The sequence below is a fragment of the Phacochoerus africanus genome, chromosome 8, assembly GCF_016906955.1.
Source record: "Phacochoerus africanus isolate WHEZ1 chromosome 8, ROS_Pafr_v1, whole genome shotgun sequence".
Taxonomy (NCBI): Eukaryota; Metazoa; Chordata; class Mammalia; order Artiodactyla; family Suidae; genus Phacochoerus; species Phacochoerus africanus.
In genome coordinates, this window is record NC_062551.1 from 51,539,340 (window position 1) to 51,559,682 (window position 20,343).

General features: G+C 64.4%; 2 protein-coding genes across 5 annotated transcripts in view; one reads left to right on the forward strand and one right to left on the reverse strand.

Annotated features, from left to right (window-relative positions):
- Nucleotides 1–6,889, forward strand: part of PPP1R37 (protein phosphatase 1 regulatory subunit 37) — a 41,263-nt gene extending 34,374 nt beyond the window's left edge. Inside the window, exons 3-13 of one of the 2 annotated variants that reach the window (XM_047790034.1) lie at nt 600–645; nt 894–994; nt 1,612–1,731; nt 2,109–2,259; nt 2,349–2,504; nt 3,607–3,719; nt 4,337–4,478; nt 4,575–4,741; nt 4,878–5,613; nt 5,950–6,040; nt 6,134–6,889. In XM_047790034.1, coding sequence (XP_047645990.1) covers nt 600–645; nt 894–994; nt 1,612–1,731; nt 2,109–2,259; nt 2,349–2,504; nt 3,607–3,719; nt 4,337–4,478; nt 4,575–4,741; nt 4,878–5,613; nt 5,950–6,032 — 1,815 coding nt within the window. In that variant the 3' untranslated portion in view covers nt 6,033–6,040; nt 6,134–6,889. The remainder of the gene's footprint in view (nt 1–599; nt 646–893; nt 995–1,611; nt 1,732–2,108; nt 2,260–2,348; nt 2,505–3,606; nt 3,720–4,336; nt 4,479–4,574; nt 4,742–4,877; nt 5,614–5,949; nt 6,041–6,133) is intronic. The other variant, XM_047790035.1, reaches the window with a different exon arrangement.
- Nucleotides 6,890–10,444: 3,555 nt separating this feature from the next.
- Nucleotides 10,445–19,811, reverse strand: NKPD1 (NTPase KAP family P-loop domain containing 1). Of its 3 annotated transcripts, XM_047792646.1 has the most exons (5): nt 18,546–19,811; nt 17,642–17,757; nt 16,399–16,854; nt 13,885–14,016; nt 10,623–12,578 (listed from the first exon to the last, which is right to left on the reverse strand). In XM_047792646.1, the coding sequence occupies exons 2-5, from the start codon at nt 17,739–17,741 to the stop codon at nt 10,741–10,743; spliced, it is 2,526 nt and encodes an 841-aa protein (XP_047648602.1). In that variant the 5' UTR covers nt 17,742–17,757; nt 18,546–19,811; the 3' UTR covers nt 10,623–10,740. The 3 variants fall into 3 exon arrangements, with proteins under 3 accessions (XP_047648601.1, XP_047648602.1, XP_047648603.1); XM_047792645.1 differs by lacking the exon at nt 18,546–19,811 and having other exon boundaries at nt 10,445–12,578; nt 17,642–18,534; XM_047792647.1 differs by lacking the exons at nt 16,399–16,854; nt 18,546–19,811 and having other exon boundaries at nt 17,642–18,534.
- Nucleotides 19,812–20,343: the final 532 nt, after the last annotated feature.

Genomic DNA, 20,343 nt, shown 5'->3' on the forward strand with positions numbered 1-20,343 from the left:
TGCAGCTCTCTGAACGTCATCGAACTCTTCCTGGGTATCAAAGCAGTGCAGGATTATATAAAGCACAACATCGCTCTTCAAGTACCTCACTCCCCAAAGCAATTCCCCTCCCCGGGGGGAAAGCTAGGTATAGGAAATTTAAGATTTTGAATTACAAAAGTAATGTATGTTCTCTGATTTTTTAAAAAAGTGGGACTGCTGCAGATATAAAAAGCAAAGTCTATTTCTCACTTCTTGCCTGAGTCCTATTCCCCAGGAGTCCCAATTGGGTGACAGCTTGGGGTTTTTGTCCCCTGGGTTTTTGTGCTGTTGTAAGCGGTACATGGACACACGGCGGCTTCCATTTTTACATGAGTGGGGTGCTACTGTACCCCTGTCTGCTCGCCCCCAGCCATCTCTTACAGGCGCCTGTCCTGCTACCCACCCAGCCTGGACACGTTGGTAAAGCACTGCCTCAGTGCCAGTCCTCCAGATGGGTCATTCTAGAATGTTCCAAGGTTGCACATTTCAGAGCCCCTGCTGCCCCACTGTTGGGGAGGTCCAGCCTGGCCACTGCAGGTGTCTCCCTGTCTTAACCAGCATCCACTCTGCTTTCCCAGGAGTTCACGGACCTCGGGCACCGCATTGATTGTCTGGACCTGAAAGGTGTGTGTCTGGACCTAGGCGGGGGCCCTTGGGTAATGGGCAGGGGTAACGGCCAAGGGCGGGCAGGGCTGGGCTGCGAGAGGTGTCGGCGTCCTCCCAGAGGTGAAGCAGGGGCAGCGAGCCGTGGGGAGGGGCCGAGGGCCTTTGCTCCCTCCGTTGGCCCGGAGCCCGGGTTTCCAGCCAGTCCTCGCCCTGCACACGCAGAGGCCCCTCTCCGACGCATGCACGTGTGCCCCATCTCGTCCCAGGCGAGAAGCTTGACTACAAGACCTGCGAGGCCCTGGAAGAGATCTTCAAGAGGCTGCAGTTTAAGGTCGTGGATCTGGAGCAGACGAACCTGGATGAAGATGTGAGCAGCCTGCCCCCACCCATACCTGCACCCTGAGCCCCCTGCCCCTTCGCCCTTTGGGGGAAGGGCCTCGTGGGGGACAGGATTAGGGAGACCAGTGTGGCCAAGAGTCGATGGGGGAACGTTGGGCTCCGGGTGGGGCCCAGAGAAAGGGTCTCATAGACCCGCCCCAAAGGCAGGGGCTTTGGAGAAATGGGGGGCCAGGCCTGGTGAGAGGCATATGGCCACCCAGAGCCTTGCCAGGATTCCCCCCTGCTGGGTGTCACAGCATCTGCAGGGGAGAATATGGGAAATGTTCGGAAAGCAGCCTCCTCATTTGTGCCCAGATGGCCTCACCTCCGCAGACCTAGAGGCCACCAGGAGGCCGGGGGGCGGAAGGGGTGGGAGGTGTCCTGGAGACCTGAGGCCCAGGGACACCAGAGACCTATCCTGGTCACTCAGCCCATCACTTAGACTGCTCTGGGGAGCAGGTGAGAGGAAGCAGACTGGCTCCAGCAGGGGGTGGAGGGAGCAGCATCGGGGCTGTTCCCACCCCAGGCACTCAGCCTCTGCCTCCTACCCGCCCCTGGGCGGCCGCGCCCCGCACCCCGCGGCTGAGCCCCGTCGTCTCTGCCCAGGGTGCCTCGGCCCTCTTTGACATGATCGAGTACTACGAGTCAGCCACCCACCTCAACATCTCCTTCAACAAGCACATCGGCACACGGGGCTGGCAGGCTGCCGCCCACATGATGCGCAAGGTGGGCACTCCCCTGCCCTCGCCTGGGCGCTCCACCCCACCCCAGAGGCCTGGTTCCATGAGCCCGCAGTGGGTACTGGGCCCGAGGGCCCCTTCCCCCTATGGTTTTCCCTCCTCTACTTGCCCATGATGTGTTCCTTGGAGGCAGCTGTGGTCCCCGCTTCCGTTTCACAAATATGGGGCATCTCTGCCCAACAGGAGTCAGGGTACTCAGCTGTTACCAGCACAGCCTTGCTCATCCCCACTGGCCAGTGTCCCCAGCTGTAAAACCGAATGGCCCTGCTGTTCCCTGGGATGCTGGGATGTGAGGTTGGAGGTTTCCCCAGGGCAGGGAGGGCTGGGGCCAGCCTGACCCCACCCCATGCGCCCGCGGCACAGACCAGCTGCCTACAGTACCTGGATGCCCGCAACACGCCCCTGCTGGATCACTCAGCGCCCTTCGTGGCCCGTGCCCTGCGCATCCGCAGCAGCCTCGCAGTGCTGCACCTGGAGAACGCCAGCCTGTCGGGGCGGCCCCTCATGCTGCTCGGTGAGCCCAGGGCAGCGGGCTGATGGGCTCGGGCTGTTGGCCGGTTCCCTTGGGCCTGGCCAGTCACAGCACCCTCTCCCCCTCCCCAGCCACGGCCCTGAAGATGAACATGACTCTGCGGGAGCTGTACCTGGCCGACAACAAGCTCAATGGCCTGCAGGACTCGGCCCAGCTGGGCAACCTGCTCAAGTTCAACTGCTCCCTTCAGATCCTGGACCTCCGTAACAACCACGTGCTAGACTCAGGTGTGTTCGAGGTCCAGCCTCCCCACCCCGACTGTGTGCCCAGCTGGATGCTCGTGGTGCTAGAGACACAGTGGTGGCCCAGACAGTCCTGGCCCTGCCCTCGTGGGGCTCACAGTTTGTCTGCAGCGACGACTCGGACTGGACGGGGCTGTGGGAGCCCAGGGCAGGTGTCTGACCCAGTCCGGGGGTCAGGGAGGGCGTCCTGGAGGAGGGAACAGTCCCTGCAGAATGAGGCGGGGTACTGGCTAGATCACCGAAGGAATCACATTCTGGGGGAAGTGCCCTGAGAGAGCAAGCACGTTGGACAAGGGCTCAGTCGGAAGTTGTCTGAGGGGCACGGGCAGAGGTGAGGAGGCTGGGGCAGAACTGGGCATTTTAAAAGCCTAGGAAAAGAACCCAGCTAGAGGGCCTGGCAGGGGCAGCAGCCCTGAGGCAGGAAAGCACTTAGGCATTAGGTGTCTGGGGGACGGGCTGCAGAGGGTGAGAGGGGACGAGGCTGTGGTCAGCAGGGCCTTGGCAGCCCGAAGGTGGAGTTCATCCCTGTCCCTACTGAGCAGAGTCCCCGGGCTCAGTGTGAAGCCGGGGTTGCGGGAGGGGCGCAGAGTGGCACCAGGGGCTGTGCCTGCCTCTAGGGCGCTGGGCCATCAGCATCACTGAGGGCCTGCCCTGTGACGGGCCTCTCGGCTCTGGGGTCACAACTGAGGCAGAGCTCTCTGCCCGCAGGAGGGACCAAGCCCAGGTAAGTAAGAGAAGACATGCTCTGGAGAAAAACCCAGCAGCAGTGGTGGGCGGAGCTGTCTGCTGAGGTTAGGCTGGTGGGCATTGCCCCGTGAGCAGGTGACATCTGTCTGAGCAGAGATCTGGAGCAGATGGGCTAGGAGTGTGCCCAGCAGAGGATCGGGGAGCCATGTGTGCCAGGCCCGAGGCAGGGATGCAGCAGCAGGAGGTGGCCGGGCCAGAGTCTGGGGGGCTGGGCAGGCTGAGGGGCGGTGGGGGGCCCTGGAAGCTTGGGGTGCTCGCTTGCAGAGTGGCTCCCGTGCCCCTGGGGGTGGGGACGGGATTCCCGGACCACAGACAGGACCTGCCCATGGGCCTCCCCCAGGTCTGGCCTACATCTGCGAGGGCCTCAAGGAGCAGAGGAAAGGGCTGGCGACCCTGGTGCTCTGGAACAACCAGCTGACACACACGGGCATGGCCTTCCTGGGCATGACACTGGTGAGTGGGCCTGAGAGTGGAGCAAGCGGCCCGGTTCCCCGCCTGCGTGCCCCCCCCCACCCCCCCGCCCCCCAGCTCTCGACAGCTCCCAGTCTGCTGCTTCTGCCCTCTGAGGAGGCTGACCTCGCCCTTCCTTCAGCCCTCTTTGGTCCTGGCTTCAGCTTCTGCACCCTCTTTCCCTTGAGGACACTGGCCCTTCTTTAACTGTCTCTGCATCCAGCACCAGAGACTAGTACTGTGCTTTGTGTGAGGAGAAAATGTTTTGCATAGAAAGGTAGTATTTTTGGAAGACTTGAGTAAGTCTTGCATCTTTTTGTCTTGTGGTATTTAAAGCAAGCCCACAGGATACAAAGACTCCTTCTAGGTTCAGAATCACCCACAGCCAGGCCTGTGCCCGGAGCCCTCGGGATGCCGGCAAGGGCACTGGCTGGGCGCTCAGAGGGCTGGGCAGGGCACAGGGCAGCTGATGCTTGGGAGACTCGTAGGTACACGAGGGATCGGCCTGAAGCAGGCTCGTGCCAGCACTCGGACTGGGGCGGGGGCCCTGCCGAGGTGAGGTCACATGTGTTTGTGTGTCTGCCTCCTTCCTGGCCGGCTCTGACCGCTGGCTTCTGCAGCCGCACACGCACAGCCTGGAGACGCTGAACCTGGGCCACAACCCCATCGGGAACGAGGGCGTGCGCAACCTCAAGAACGGCCTCATTGGCAACCGCAGCGTACTGCGCCTCGGCCTGGCCTCTACCAAGCTCACGTGCGAGGGTAGGGCGCGGGGCCGGGCGCGGGGGCGCTGCCGGCCGGGCGGGGGCGGCCTGCCGGGTGTGGGCCCGTGGCCAGCCCCTGCGGTCCCCCTCCCAGGCGCGGTGGCGGTGGCGGAGTTCATCGCCGAGAGCCCCCGCCTCCTGAGACTGGACCTTCGGGAGAACGAGATCAAGACGGGCGGGCTCATGGCACTGTCGTTGGCCCTCAAGGTGAACCACTCTCTGCTGCGCCTGGACCTTGACCGCGAGCCCAAGAAGGAGGCGGTGAGCCGGCTCTTCCCTGCGGGCGGGCAGGGCCGGGCCAGTCTGGGGTGGCGCGAGGGCCCGCTGCAGGCGGGCAGGCGGCTGCGGGCAGGCGGGCGGCCGCCCAGAGCCCGAGCCCGGCCCGCTCCGCCCACAGGTGAAGAGCTTCATTGAGACGCAGAAGGCGCTGCTCGCTGAGATCCAGAACGGCTGCAAGCGCAACTTCGTGCTGGCGCGGGAGCGGGAGGAGAAGGAGCAGCGGCTGCAGCTGTCGACCTCCATGCCCGAGATCACCGTCACCGAGCCCCAGCCCGGCGACGAGCCCGAGCCCGGGCCTGGGGAGGAGCCCGCCGCCCAGGCGCAGGAGAACGGGGCCGCGGCCCCCGGCCCTGGGCCAGACTCAGACTCAGACTCAGACTCCGAGGGCGAGGACGGGGAGAGGGCTGAGGCCCCCTGCCCAGCCCTGGTGCCCCCCACGGACTCCCTGGGCCCTGGAGACAGGAGCCCCCCAGGCTGCCCCTCCTCCCCCTCTGAGCACTGCATTTCCGTGTCCAGCCCGGGCCGGGGCCACAAGGTATTTGTGGTGACCCGGGTGGAGAGTCCACCCGAGAGGGCAGCACCTCCTGTGCCACCCGCCCTTCCTTCCCTGCCTGCCCCTCCCTGTCCCCCGTCCCCATCTGCCTCAGCCTCCCCTCCTACCTCGCCTGCCCTCTCGCCAGCTGAGGCCATCAACACTCGGGACCCAGGGTCATCCGAGCCTCAGCCCCAGTCGGAGCCGCCCCAGCCGGGGCCACCGCTGCCCAACGGCCTGAAGCCTGAGTTTGCCCTCGCACTGCCCCCAGAGCCGCCGCCAGGGCCCGAGGCCAAGGCAGGCAGCTGTGGCCTGGAACATGGTAAGAGGAGCTCCGGGGCCACGTGACAGGTGACAGGGGCCCTGGGTGCCACCTGGGACCCGGCAGGCGCCTGCTTGTTGCTGTGCCTCAGTTTCCCCCTCTTGAAAGGGGCAGGACACGTGGGACTGGAACCACAGTCCCCACCTTACTTCCCTTGGATCCCGGGGAGCCCCTTGGGGGTGGGCCACCTAAGATTTATTGACCGGAGTCCACTGGTCTCAGTTGGCACCTGGGCCTCTGCTACCCTGGGGTCTGGCTTGGGCAGGGCTGGCGGGGACAGGCTGGCACCCCAACCCACCTGCCTGACCGGAGGCTTCCCCCCTTCTTCCCGCACAGAGCTGAGCTGCTCCAAGAACGAGAAGGAGCTCGAGGAGTTGCTTCTGGAAGCCAGTCAGGAATCTGGGCAGGAGACACTGTGACACTTTAGGTGCGGTGAGGGCCGGGGGCCCCGGGAGCTGGGGAGCCCGTGATGGGGCCCCTGGCTCTGACAGACCCCTCCCCCCAATCTTTTTTCCCCAAGTTCCTTTCTTCTGGTCGGTCTTCGATGAGCTGAGGCCAGAGCCATGAGAATCTGCTCACCCTCACCCCCAGCCTTCCTGAGGCCCAGGACGCCAGGGGGTGGGGGGCCTTCTTGGGGACCCCTGCCCCCCGCAGCAACACTACACGGGGTGCAGGAGCTACAGGGAGTGGCCCTCCCCACCCTGACTTAAGCACTTCTATTTATGTGTCTGACACTCGACTCTGGGCTGGGGGTGGATGGGAGGAGGAACGGGAGGAGGTGGGTACGTCTCTGAGGACATTGGCCACCAGGCCAGGCGCCTTTCCCCAGGGGCCCGTTTGGCCAGGCTCACCTCGTCGAGGCCAGGAGTCCTAGGTGGTGGTGGGATGGTCCCCCGGTGGCCCCGGGCACAGGACCAGGCAGCAGGCTCGGGAGGGGCGGTGAGTGGTGGTGGTGGTGGTGGTTGGCATTCGTAGAGCAGCTCCAGGCGGGGAGAGGGCCTGGGCTGGGGGGCGGGTGGGGGGGAGATGGGAGCAGAGGACCAGAGCTTTCTTTTTCTTAAGTGCAATAAATCTATCAGGGAGCTGGGGTGGGGAGCAGCCAGGGCTCAGGAGGCCCTGCTGTCCGGGCCACTTGAGGCTGTGCCCTGAAAGGCACTACAACCCGGGGTGGGGTGGCGCGGGGGTGGGGTGAGGGTGGGCAGAGGGCGGGGAGGGGCTGCTCCTGTTGGTGCAACTCTGTTCACACCTTTTCTAATAAACCAGAGTTGGGTTCCCCATCCGCCTGCTTTCTGCTTGTGCTCATCCCAGGTCTCCCCTGGGGGGCTTCTGGGCACAGGGAGGGGTGGGCAGGGGCCGGCCGGTCCCGGCGGCCGAGCATCTTCCAGGATACAGGCAGTGGTACCCAGAGGAAAGCCGAGAGACCAGATGGGTCGAGCCACGTCTTCCCAGCCCCCTCCCTGCGTCGGTGCCGCATCCTCCTGTGCCCACACTCCTGGGTTCAGAAGTCATTCCGCTGCTCAGTCACCTGTGGCCCAGGGAGAAGAGGTACCAGGCCATCCCTGGCAGCCCTAGACATTTAGGTGGAGAGCGCCCTGCCCCCTGGGGTCTGGCGGGTCGCCGGCAGCTTCTGGGGTGTGGCTGGAGGGCTGTTGGGCACTTCTGGGAAATCTGAGCTTCGCCCTTCAGAGGAAGAGAGAACCACTTAAGGGGAAAGGCCTTGGCACCCACTTCTCCTTCCCCGAGTGGGAGGCCAGCTCCAGGAGGGGAGGGATGCGGTCGAAGGTTACGAGATTCACAGCGCCGCTGACCGGGACCCCTTCAGTTCCTGCACGAACCCAGAAATTTCCTACCCACGCTGCCCGGTGGCTGGAATGAACACCTCTCCATCTGGCCCCGTCTCTGCTCTTCAGTCACTTCCGTATCAAGTGTCCTAACCACAGCTACAGGTGGGGGCCCATCTGGGTGGGGGACTCGGGGGAGCCATGCACATCGGGCACTGGCCTGTGGCTCCCACCCTGCTGGGGAGATGCCTGCGCCATGGCCAGTTCCCGAACCATGGGCAGCGCTGTCCTCCAGCTGGTACAGCTCTGGCCGGTGTGAGGTGGCGCTGGGACCAGCCCCGCCAGGCTGCCCTCCCTCAGCCTCCTTCTCAGAGAGACTGGGGAGTGTGAGCTTGGCTTCAGATGCTGAGAGACCCCTGTTCTCTGCCGGGTGGGTGTGTTGGTACAGTCCCTTCAAACTCTCAGTAGGTCTTGGGCCAGATTTAGCTGTTGCCCAGGACTCAACCCCCGTGGGGGTTTTGGCCCTTAGAGCAGCGCTGGGAGCTCTGCGCTCCCTCCACCTCCAGGCTGGCGATCCAGGGCTGGTGGCAGGAGGGGCACCTCTCCCTCCTGTGGCGCCTGGGGGGCTCCTCTCCCCAGCCCTGTCCCTGCTCTTCCTTGCACCGCGTTTAGCCTGTGGTGGGAAGTTCGGCCTTCCCGACTGTTCCTTAGGGTTGAATTGTGCCTCCGCCCCCCCAACACGCAAAGCTATGAGTCCTAACCCCCCAGCTACCTCAGAAGGGGGCCTTCTTTGGCAACAGGGTCCTTATCGGGGTAATCAGGGAAAACAAGGTCATGGGAGGACCCCGATCCCACGTGAAAGGGGGACGTTGGAGACAGTGACGGACATGCTCTGGGGGAAGCCGTGAGGACACTTCATGCACATGGGTGTTCAGGGTGACAGGCAGCTCTTCTCACTAGGTGACTCCGGAGCCCGGGCCCCATGCCCTCTGGTGGCTCTGCCGTCCCCCGGGCCTCGAGACCCTGCTGCTCCGGCAGGCGAGTGGGGAGCAGAGTGGAGAGGGTAAACCTGCCTCTCGTGGCCACGGCGGGGAAGGGACAGGGTTCGCCTGCGCTCCCTTCCCCGTGCAGGCTCCCAACAAAAGCCCCACTGTAGGACCGCGAAGGCTGGCAGGCAGGGAGCCATCTCGCCATACCCAGCCGCTCTGACACCCTGGTGCTTTGGTTTTGTTTTCTTTTTTGGCCGCCCTGCAGCATACGAAATCCCCAGGCCAGGGATCAGATCTGAGCCACAGTTGCAACCCACACTGGACCTACGCCAGATCCTTAACCCGCTCTGCCAGGCTGCAGCGTCCCAGTGCTGTAGATCCTGTTGTGCCACTGATGCTGTTGTGCCACAGCAGGAACTTTTTAAAGTCTCCCGAAGCTCTAGCTTTGGCAGGCACATGGTCAGAGTTTAAGATAAATTGGGCAACAGTTTGACCACTGATCAGTTGGACCGCGTAATGGAGCAGCATCCTCTTGGGGCTTGCGGGGCTCGGGGTGGGGGTCCTCAATCTTGCTTTGACGTCACCGGAATCTATAGGCCAGTCCTGCCTCCCGGGCACCCCGTTCCTGGGGCCAGTTTGTTTCCACCTGGACTCTGGGTGGTAAGAAACAAGCCCAGATTTCCCATCATGGCTCAGCAGTTAACGAACACAACTAGCATCCATGAGGATAAGGTTAGATCCCTGGCTTCGCTCAGTGGGTTAAGGATCCGGCATTGCCGTGAGCTATGGTGTAGATCGCAGATCTGGCGTGGCTGTGGCTGTGGCGTAGGCTGGCAGCTGTAGCTCTGATTCGACCCCTAGCCTGGGAACCTCTGTATGCCGTGAGTGCAGCCCTAAAAAGACAAAAGAACAATAAAAAAGAAACAGAAGCCCAAGTCATACTGGCTTGGGAGCAAAAGGGAAGGGGTGTGTGTTGGCTCCAGTAGACCGTCTGCAGAGACACCCATCTAACAGTGCCACAAGGACCTGTGCGTGTCTCTCTCAGTGGTGGCCTCGTTCTTGGGCAGGCCTTCCCCCTGCTTTTGGAAAACATGTCCCAACAGGTCCAGGTTTGTGCCACCAGTTCATCCGTGCCAGGACTGTCAGCGCTTCTGTCCCGGCAGCTCCTCTAACCAGAACGGGCTGGTTCTCTGTCCTGTGTCCACTTTTGGCCCGGGAGGTTGGCATATTCTGCCCAGCCTTGGAGCTAAGGCATGAGCCCAGTACCGCCCCCAGGCTGCATGTCCTCTCAGCTCTCGGTCCTGGCTCAGAAGTCACACTCTAGACCTCTGGTCACACCGGGTATGCTAAATGTTGGTCCCCCCGCCGCCGCTGGACTGGGCTGGGCTCGCAGGCCAGAGAGGGTGGCCGTCTGCCCAGAGGAGGGGGCAGGTCTCTGTCGCACTGGTGGAAGGGGAGGCAGGGAGTGATGATGGTAGATTCCAGCCCTAGGAAAACCCCCACCACGGCCCGGCTCTGGCGCCCATCAGCGTGTCCTACACATGCCCCATCTCTGTTCTTCAGCTTCCCTGTCCTCGTCAAGGGCTCATCAGGTGGCCCTGGAGTGACCCCCTGGACAGACAGTTACTTGTTGGGGGGAGGTGGCGCTACCCGCCTCAGCTGACCGAGGTGCCAGGGAGTCCTAACCCATTATACCAGGGGAGGGGCCACCCCCGAGAGTGGAGCAGCCTGCTGAGGTCACCAGGGACATCGCCCTCGGAAATGCCAGCACCTGCCCTGCCCACAGAGGGGCAAGCTAGGGTGTGGGGACAAGGACCTGGATCCCCTGAGGCCTGGGCGCTCTCACTGCCTGAGTCAACCGGCACATCCGTCTGGCCTTCATCTCATCTCCCCTGCCTCCGCGGCCTCGCCCACCGCCCCCACAGCCCCTTCTGCTGCCAGGATGCCAGCCAGGAGGCTGCCAGTCTCCTGGGTATGAAGTGGGCTTGGCAGGACAGGGCAGGCCCGGTCCCCAGCCCTCGCTGAGCCTGGGAGACTGGGGCACCAAGACCAATCCGAGGCTTTCACATCTTCATTTATTGCGCTTGAACCCCACATTTCTCATGGGTCCTTCTGCCCCGGCTCAGACGCTGGCACTGACCTACTTCCCCACCCCTGATTGCTACTGCCAATAGCTCTCTCTGGCTCACAGATTTGTCTGGAGAATGTGGCCACCGTAGGCCTCATTGCGGACACTGGATCCTGGGCCTCGGGCCAGTCAGGCCCCCTGCACCCTCATGGGGGGCAGACGGGTGTTGCCCCTTGCTGCGCTTTCCGTTCAAGCCCACCTGGGCTGCATTTCCCCCAGTGAAGGGCGCTCAGGCCGTGGGTCTGGGCTTGCCCGCGTGTGCCCTGTCCCGGGGGTCGTGGGCTTCCCTGGCCCGCGGAGAGGAGTGCCCTGCAGGGTGGTCTGCCCGCCCCGCCCCGGGGGCGGGGTTGGCTCCGTTGGCTGCGTGGGGGGCGTCGCGGGCCGGGGACTTGGGCGGGCTGGGCGGCTTGAGGGCGCTGACGGCCCGGATGAGGCCCATGCGGCGGCGGATGGAGTGGTCCAGGTTGACGGTGCAGCGCAGCAGGCTCTGCGCCTCGGCCACGGTGAAGGGGAAGTCGGTGCCCAGGAAGCGCTCGAAAAGCTCGGGGTCGCCGTCCAGGTCGAGCACGTTCTGCAGTGCCTTGGTCATGGTGTGCAGCTCGCGGCTGTTGTCGCAGAACACGTCCCAGAGGCGCGCGCGGGCCTCGGGCGCGCCCCCGGCCTGCTGCCGGTCCTCCAGGCACTGCAGCACCCAGCTGAGGCGGCACGGCCACTGGTTGGCGAGCACGACCCAAGCTACGGCCTGGCGCGGCGACGGCCCCCCGGAGTCTCCCTGCTGCTGCTGCTGCAGCAGGCGCACGGTGATGGGCACGGTGTTGACGATGCGCCGCATGGACACCACGTTGTCGGGCACGTACTCGTAGAGGCAGTCGCGCTCGTCGTGCAGGCAGAAGAGCGCCTCTTGGATGCGGCGCGCAGCCTCGGCGTCGATGAGGCTGTGCGCGCGCTGGGCCCCGGGCTGAGTCTCCACCGCCAGGAGTTCGGCGCCCTCGCCGCCCCCGCCCCGGCCCCGGCCCGGGCCCCGCCCCCCGCCCCGGCCCGGCGGCCGCGGCTTGCGCGTCATCTCGCGGTAGAGCAGGTCGTCGCGGCTCTGCACCGCGTCGTGCAGGAACTGCAGTTTGGTGCGGCGGCCCATGATAGGCACGGAGAAGGGCAGCGTGACAGTGCGGTTGAGGAAGAGGTAGCCGTTGTCGGCCGTGCCCTTCATGGAGCCGGCGCTCTCGAGGCACGCGGCCAGGATGCTGGGGTCCACCACCAGGATGAAGATGAAGGGCGCGTGGCTGTCCGATAGCAGCGTGTTGATGGCGTTGAGCACGCCCACCACGCGCTCCGGGTAGCACGTGTCCAGCCCGGTGACCTCGAGCACAACGCGCAGCCGGCGCCGCTGGTAGATCTCCAGGAAGCACAGGAAGTCGGTGAGCAGCTCCACCTCCTTCTTCACCTCGCACATGAAGCCCAGCTGGTTGCCGAACTTCTCGCGAGACACCAGCCGCTCGATCTTCTTGCGCTGACTCACGAACAGGTGCTTGCCCACCGAGTACACGGCCATGAGCAGCCCCGAGCCCGACAGCGTGGTGGCCGCGCTGCCGAACACCCGGAGCAGGCTGCCGTTGGCGCCCCCGTGGCCGGACGCACTGGCGCCCACCGACAGGTAGAGCAGGCCCACGCCCAGGCCCAGCGCCGCCAGCAGCGCCAGCAACGCCAGCAACACGCGGCGCCGGCAGTGCCACTCGCGCTGGCAGAAGTCCGGCGTCGTGGCCGGCTTGTTGCCCAGCACGGAGTACACGCTGAAGGGCAGCGCGCCGTAGTGCTGGCGGATGCCCTCGCACAGCGTGGTCACCAGGCCGGCCCACAGCTTGTCGGTGCCCGCGTACTGCCAGGCGCTGAAGCGGATGAAGAGGAACTTGACGTTCTTGCGCCGCAGGTGCACCTCGGTGATGACCGGCTGCAGGAAAACCAGGTACCACAGCAGCTGCGGGAAGCCCCAGCCGCGCACGGGCCGCGGCCGCCACTGCACGCGCTGCAGCTCCTCGGCCTCGCGCTGGGTCGCCTCCTGCTGCATCAGCGCTGCGGGGGATAAGGGCGCGGGGCACCGCGTGAGCCGCGAGACCCGGCTTAGGCCGGGAGGGGGGCCTGCAGGGTCAACGGAGAACCGGGGCCTGTCGCAAAAAGCTGAGAAGGTGCCGAAGTGCCGGAAGGCATGGTCTGGGGCCAGGCTTGAGCAGGCAAGCGTCTGAGGAGGGCAGAAATGGAGCCCACAGAGGAGAGAGGATGGGTAGGGGCAGGGAGGGGTCTAAGGAATGAAAGAATGCATGCCAGTGCTGAGGAAGACAAATGCTGGGCGGCATGGGTACACCCTCGATCCAATTTTTCCTGGCTTACTGCTCCTCCTCCAGCTCTCAGCTCAGCCGTCTCCTCCTCCAGGAAGCCTTCCCTGATCCCCCAAGCTGGGTCAGGTGACCCTGGGCTCCCCCACCCCAGCCCTGCCCACTCTGGGTCATCCCTGTCTGGGGACAGGTCTGTCTCCCTTGCTGGTCTGTGAGCCCAGGAAGGGCAGGGCCCCGGATGTTTGGTCACCCTGTGTTCCCTGGATGCCGAGGAGGTGCTGGGGGAATGTTTGGGAGGATGGATCATGAGAGGTCAGGGCAGGATCTGCCTGCTGGGAGGCGAGTGAGTGAACTAGAGTGCATGAGTCGGAGTCACCCGGTGCAGAACCCAAGCTGCCCGCGACTGTTTTGTTTTGCCTCCGAGCCGAACCTTTCCTCCTCCCAGGACCCTGTTGGCTGCTCTGTGACAGCACGGGGGCAGGACGTGCGCTTGCTCAGTAGATGCTCACTAGGGCTGGGCCCACGGAGGCAAGAGTCACCACGGGCCTCTGTGGCCGTGACCGGGGCTGGGGTCTGAGCTCTGGAAGGGTTTGAACCAGGGCCGAGCTGCCGCCAAACTGGCCCAGTTTCAGCTGCGGTCTTGAGCTAGCAGCATCTGGTGGGAGTCTTGAGGGAACCAGGCCCTGGGCTGAGAAGAGATGGGTCGGAGGAGCACAGAGGCCAGGAAGGACGCGGCATGAGCCTGCGGCCTCGGGGAGGAGGCTGGACTTTCCCCCTCGGGTGCTGGGGAGCTCTGGAAGGCCTTGGAGCAGGGGAAGGACAGGGCTAGCTGCGTATTTTAGAAAGATTCCCTGCTAGGGATATAGAGAGGGGGAGGAGGTGGAGTAGAGGCGTGGGGAGGGGCCTGGTTAAGGCCGACTTCTGGGCGCCTAGACTGGGGCGGATCAGCCTCGGGGGCAAGCGGGTCTGGGGAAGCCTGGGGCAGGGCAGGGGCCAGAGGCTCCATTTCCCTTCGGCCCTCATTCCCCAAGCACACAGATCTTCACCTGTGATCTTGTCCAGCATCATGTGTAGGCGGCAGCCAAAGGGGGCGTAGAAACCCACGGTCACAGGGACAGGCACGTGGCAGAGGGTCTTGGCCAGGCAGCTGCAGTACACATCATCCTCTGTCAGGATATCTGGGGGCCGGGGTTGGTGAGGGGGGAGCTGAGTCAGGGAGGCTGCCCGGGCACCACCCTCCTCCCCTCCGCCCTCCCCCGTGCCCACCCCCAGCCCCTGCCTGCACCGGCAGCCCCCTCCCTGACTCCCAGCTGTGACTCAGGTTAAACACACACACACCCCCGGCCAGAGGTCTCTGTGGCTGCAGGCAGCCCCCTCCTCCAGGGCCAGATGTGCTCCCGCCCCGGGCCCCAGCTCCACCAGGCCAAGCCTGGGAGGCTAGACGCCCCCTGGCCCTGGCCCAGGGGTGTGCGGGCACTTGGCTGCCCTGGCCCCAGGCTCATGGTTCCCATGGGAAAAAAATCCCACGGGCTTTTCTTCAGACGCCACGCCCTCAAATACTTAAGACACCCCATTTCCACACTGCAAAGTTCCTTTCTGCTGGCTAGCCTGGCTCAAGCACGGACAGGCTCCGACCCCCAGAGGCTCCTCGGCTGGCTTCCTGTTCAGCGCTTACCCTGGTCCCTCTCCTTCTCCATGAGCCCCTGCCCCCAGGCAGACACGTCTTCTGGTCTTGGCCCCGCCACCTTTTCCCGAATGACCTGGGCAGAGCAATGCCCCTAGGAGGCTCAGTCCCCTCCTCCGGAAAATGGGGCGCAGAGATGCCAGGGAGTGTGGGTGCCAAAGGGCAGGCCCTCTGTCAATGTGATCTGGAGTGGCCCTTGAAGGCTCAGGATCAAGTATAAATCTGGGTCCTAGGACTTGGTGTGCAAGCGCTCCAGCGTCCACTCCGCAGAGGGCACCCACTGAGCACTACTTCTTAGACCCGCAGCTGGGGCACCAGAAAGGCAGCACTTGGTGGTGGGGGCGCGGGGCCAGCCTCCTGGGGCATGGTGGGGATGACACGCCCGATTTCATGGAAGCCTTGTGGGCTGCAGCATCTGTCCCTCGCCAGGGGCCTGGCCTGGAGGCACAGCTGGGAGGCCGAGGTGGCAGGTGGTGGCCAGGGAGGATCTGAGCCTGCTCTGCCTGATCGTTGGCTGACCTCACCCCATGGAGCGTCTGTGTCCCTGTATGTGAAATGAGGCCCAGAGGCTCTTGTGCTGAGGTTGTGCCTGACCTGGAGCTGAGTCCCCTCTTAGCTGTTGCTCTACCTTTTTTTTTTTTTTTAAGAGCCGTACCCTCAGCATATGGAGGTTCCCAGGCTAGGGGTCGGATCGGAGCTCTAGCTGCTGGCCTACGCCACAGCCACAGCAACGCAGGATCTGAGCTGCGTCTGGGACCTGCACCACAGCTCACGGCAACTCCGGATCCTTAACCCTCTGGGCGAGGCCAAGGATCGAACCCGTAACCTCATGGTTCCTTGTCGGATTCCTTGCCACTGCGCCACGACTGGAACTCCTCTTGCTCTAATTTCAAACCAGACCTAGAAACCAGCACATGTCCCCAAGTCCTCTGCCACCTCCCTGGTCAGGCTGCCAGCACCTCTGGCCTGGACTTCTGCTTCCCACCCTGCCTCCTACAGTCAGATCCTGAGTCATCTTGTCCCTCGTGGCTCCTGCCTTCCCAGGGGGGAGAAGGTCAGGCCCTCACCTTGGCCATGAGGCTCCTGGGATCTGGCTGCCCTCTGCCCTCTTGGACCCCGTCTGACCCTCTCCTCCTCCCTCCCGCGGCTCCAGCCATCCAGACCTTGCTGTCCCTTGAACAGACCACCCCGGAGTCTTTGCCTTTGCTGATCCTGCTGCCCCGTACTTGAGAGCACAGCCTCATCTTTGCTCACATGTCGCCTGATGGCCCTGTTTCCTTTGCAATCCCCGATGCACCCTGCTTGATTCTTTGCCAGCCCCATCATCACCTGGGGGCACACTGTTGAACCTGATTTATCAAGTTCCCTGTATCCCCGCCCTCACAGCCAATAGAACTGAGCTCCATGAGGGCAGCGGTCTCTACCTGCCCTGCTCGCTGTGGCACCCCCAGAACAGAGCCGGCCCCGCACTGCATCCGGTACCGAGTCACAGAATGAATGAGGGGGCGTGCATGTGCTCCCTCCATCCCCCGGCCCCTCCCTCTCGCTGCACCTGCTCCCTTGACCTGTCTCCCCCACGCCGGAGCTGGCCAGCAAGCCGGTGCTCATCAGCCCCCTGCACTGGAGGTGGGGGCCAGGAAGAGAGAAGGCAGAGCAAGGGTGTCAGCAGAGGGAGAGAAGTGGGCCAGCCCGGGACAGAGGCACCTCGGACAGGCCTGGCCTGGAAGCCTTGGATCGTGACAGGTGAAGCCGAGGTGGCTGCCCTGAGGCCCAAGGTCAGGGACCAGGGTGAGGGGTGAGGAGGGCAGGCCCCAGGCCCAGGCGGGAAGCGAGGCGGCAGGAACAGAGCCCTGGGAAGGGAAGGCTGGGTGAGCACCGGAGTTGTAGGAGGTGAAGGAGCCGCAGGCCGAAGGGGTGGGCAGGGGCCGTGCTTCCGTGGGCCTGCTGGGCTCCAGGAGGATGCCGACTGCGGAGGGCAAGGCTGGGTTGCTTCTGGCCATGGCGGGTGCTGCTGTGGGTGAGGTGGTGGGTGCGGGGGGTGGCTGGAGGGCGCTGGCCAGTTGCCTGGGGGCAGTGGTGGCTGGAGATGGCCCCCTCTGTGCTCCCAGAGCAGGGCAGAGCCGCTGCCGCAGGGGTCTGGGAGGTGGGGGCTGGGGCTGGGGCTGCTGCTGCTGCTGCTGCTGCAGGATGGGGGCCTGGGTGCCCCGGCGACAGACGCCGCCACCCCCTTGGTGGCCATGGTAGGCCAGCTGCCAGCACACCTGGGGGGATGGCCGACAGGGCCTGTGGGCTCGAGGTGCCGCTGGGTCATGGCAGCACTGGCGACAGCATCCTGGAAGGAAGGAAGTGGGGGGTGACCGGGTCTGGGTCCCTGATCCCGGAGGGGCCCTGGCAGGAACCAGGTCGGGTGTTGAGGTGGAGGCTGGGAGAAGCCAGAGAAAATGAGGAGGGGGTGTGGGCCAGGCCGTGCCCTGTGCTCTCCCAGGGGAGGGGCTGGGGGGTGACGGTGCGGAGTCCCTGCTACCCTAAATTCCTCAGTCCCTGGGGTGTCTCCTGGTGGGGGGAGGGGGACTGAGAAGAAGCCACTGGGAGCTGAACTGGTTGGCCCAGAGGAGGCTGAAGGGATGGGAGGGGAAAGGGGGCAGGGTGGCGACTGGGGAGAGGGGTGAGCCTCGCACCTCGCACCTCGGCTCAGACCAGGCTGGCGGGAAGCGGGGCTGCCCTGGGAGGTGCAGGCCCCGAGGAGGCTGGATCAGCCCTAATGGGAGGTAACCGTCCCATCGCCACCCCCAAGCAGGAGCACCTGCGGTCACCAGGTCACCACGGCAGGCTGGATGCCGCCTGGTCCATCCACACTCAGTGTGGGGTCGGGGCTGGCTCTCCTACCCCCCACCGTGTTGCTTCCCCGCCCCCCAGGCCTGGCGATTTGGGAGGGAATTCTTCCCACGCTAGGGAAGGGGCAGGCCAGGTGGGCCTCCCCTGCAGGCACCCCCAGCCTGGGCTCCCACATTCGCTCAGGGTCCCTTATGCAGATGGCTCTCTAGTAAGTGCTGGGGGCTTCTCTCTCCGGCTTGCCCATCCACGACAGGTCTTTCTTCTCCCCCACACTGCACCCCTACCTTTTTGGTGCCCCAACTCTGGGTCCAAGAAATAGGCCTCAGTAGGGGTCCGGAGAGGCAGGGAGCCCTTGGAGAAGTGGACAGTGCAGTGCTTGTGCATGGTGGCCGGGGGCCTGCTTGGAGAAGGGGAAGAGGGAGAGGCCAGGCTCAGCACCCAGCCCCTTGGACACCAGCGGCAGGATCCCACCCAGGGGACGGCTCCCAGGGCCCTGGGATGGATGAGACCCCACCCCCAATTTTACGGTCCTGGGTCACCCACATAGGGCAGAGGTGCTCTTCAGAGTAACAGTGAGAGGGCAGGACGGGGAGGGATGGCCCGAGGCAGGAGCACAGGGAACGGTTAGGGGGTGTTAGGGGGTAATTTGGGGTGGGTGAGATTTCCAAGGGTTGGGTGTTTAGGAGCTGCTGGGAGTTTCAGAGAGGACAGCGGGGTGCCGAGTGGACGTGGGCTGGGAGCTGAGGAAAGTCAGAGGGGAACTGGGCTCTGGGGGTGCGCACTGCTGCGGGAGGTGAGAGATGAAGGCTGGTGCCTTTTGAAGGGAATTGAAACCCGTGCGGTGAGAGGTGGGGGTCAGTGAGCCACTGAGCTGCTGAAATTTCAGGGCTGGGACCCTGGGGACAATGAGGGGTTGGAGGGAGGGGGACTCAAGGGGAGCAGGTGAAGTCAGCATGGTCCAATCTGGGGAGAGGCTCACGAACTGGGGATAAGCTGGGGTGCACTGGGTTTCAAATGTGAAGAGCCCAGAGCAGAAGGGGGGGAAGGATGCTGTTTGGAGGCAGGGACGGGGGAAGCCGAGGGCCAGAGGAATTGGGGGTGGGAATGGAGTCGGGGTCAGAGAGGGTTGGGGGCCAGGGGTATGGCTCCTGCCCACCACCCATCCCCCCAGCCTGGGGTCCCCTGTACCTGATAGCAGCCTTGCCGCCCCAGCTCCCTGCCCCACTGCCGCCGCCGCTGACCTGCTGTGCCAGCCCCACCGCCAGGCAGCGTCAGCACAGGCCCAACTGCTGAGAGGCCCTGGAGCTGGGAGCCCAGCCACCCGACCGGTTTGCCGGCCTTGTCCCCGCCCCTTCCCCAGGATGCCCGCCCTGTCCTGTGCGCTCTGCTCTCAAGGACCGAGGGGCTTCCCTCCTCGGCACCCCAGGTAAGGGACCGAGACGGCACATCTCGGTGCTGCCTGGGGCAGGACCCGCCGGAGGGCCTACAGGGCCTGGGCACTTGTGCCCTGGGAGGGAAGGAAGCCGGGACGGAGCCTCAGGGAGTCCGGGCCCACAGAGGATGCAATCCCATGTTCAGAGGCCAGTTCCTCCAGGGCCCAGCTGTGTGACCTTGGGCAGGTGACTTCACCTCTCTGAGCCTCGGCTTCCTCATTGCTGAGTGGGCCGGCAGCTGTGGCCGCCTCTCGTGGTTGTCAGGAGGAGTCCACGGAGCCCAGGGCCCGGTACACAGCAACACCGGCACACAGCAACACTGGCAGCTCACGTTCGCTGGGCACCGACCGGCCCATTTACCAGCTGCTCCAAATGTTTCGCATAAAATGCTGACGACGTGTGCACGTACCAGGCTCACCAGGAGCCACATGTGGCAAACATGCTTTTCTACAGTAACCCCTTCCTCCTGCCCCCGCCCCAGTGGGGCGGAAGTGATGGGGACACAGAGGCCTGGACCCACGGCGTCCTTGCCCCCGGTCTCAGGGAGGCAGAGCCGGGCACTGCGGGCAGTGCTTCAGGGTTTCGGCTGCACGCACGCTGGGCTCTGCTCCCTCCTGCTGGGTAGGTGGAGGAGCCTTGCACACATTCCAGTTGAGGCAGGAGCGGGGTGGGGCTGGCAGGAGGCGCCTTAGATACCATGCCCCCCGCCCTCCCAGAGTCCTGTCTCCCTGCGGTCGCTGCTGGCAGGAGGCCCCCAGAGGTGGAGGAGACACCCACAAAACAGCGCCCGGACGAGGGAAGAGGGAACTGACCGGCCTGCAGGGCTCCCCTGAGAGCAGACACGGCCCCTCCCTCCCCAGGGCGACTCTCCTGCCTCCAGGCCTTCAAGCAGCTGCTTCCTCTCTGTCCTCCACCAATTCAGGACTCTGCCCCCTTCCAGTGCCCCAGTCCCATCAGGGGGGCCCAGCAGGTGTCTGAGGGGGGATCTCCCTCCCTGGGCTGCTTTTTTTTTTTTGTCTTTTCAGGGCCGCACCTGAGGCATACAGAGGCTCCCACGCTAGGGGTCCAATCAGAGCTACAGCTGCCGGCCTAGCAACACTGGATCTGAGCCGCTTCTGTGACCTACACCACAGCCCCTGGCAACACCGGACCTTAACCCACTGAGTGAGGCCAGGGATCGAACCCTCATCCTCATGGTTCCTAGTTGGATTCGTTTCCACTGCCCCTCAACGGGAACTCCTCCCTGGGCTTCTTGAAGGCAGGACTGAGCCAGTCCCCCAATCCCCTGCCCGCCCCCCCCCCCCCGCCACAGGACAGTTTAGCTGCAGGCTCTGTGCTGGACAGTGCCAGCACCCAGCCGAGAGACCCAGAAGGACCCAAGAGGAAGACTGGCGGGAGGTAAACTCCTAAACCCAGCGGCACGGCAGGACAAGGCTGCCGAGAAGCCCACCCAGGGGTGCGGGCACTGGACCAGTGAGTAACCGCTCCAGGGACAGGGTGCTCAGCAGGGGCCAGGTGGCTGCTGGACACGAAAGAAGGAGCAGGAGTTTGGG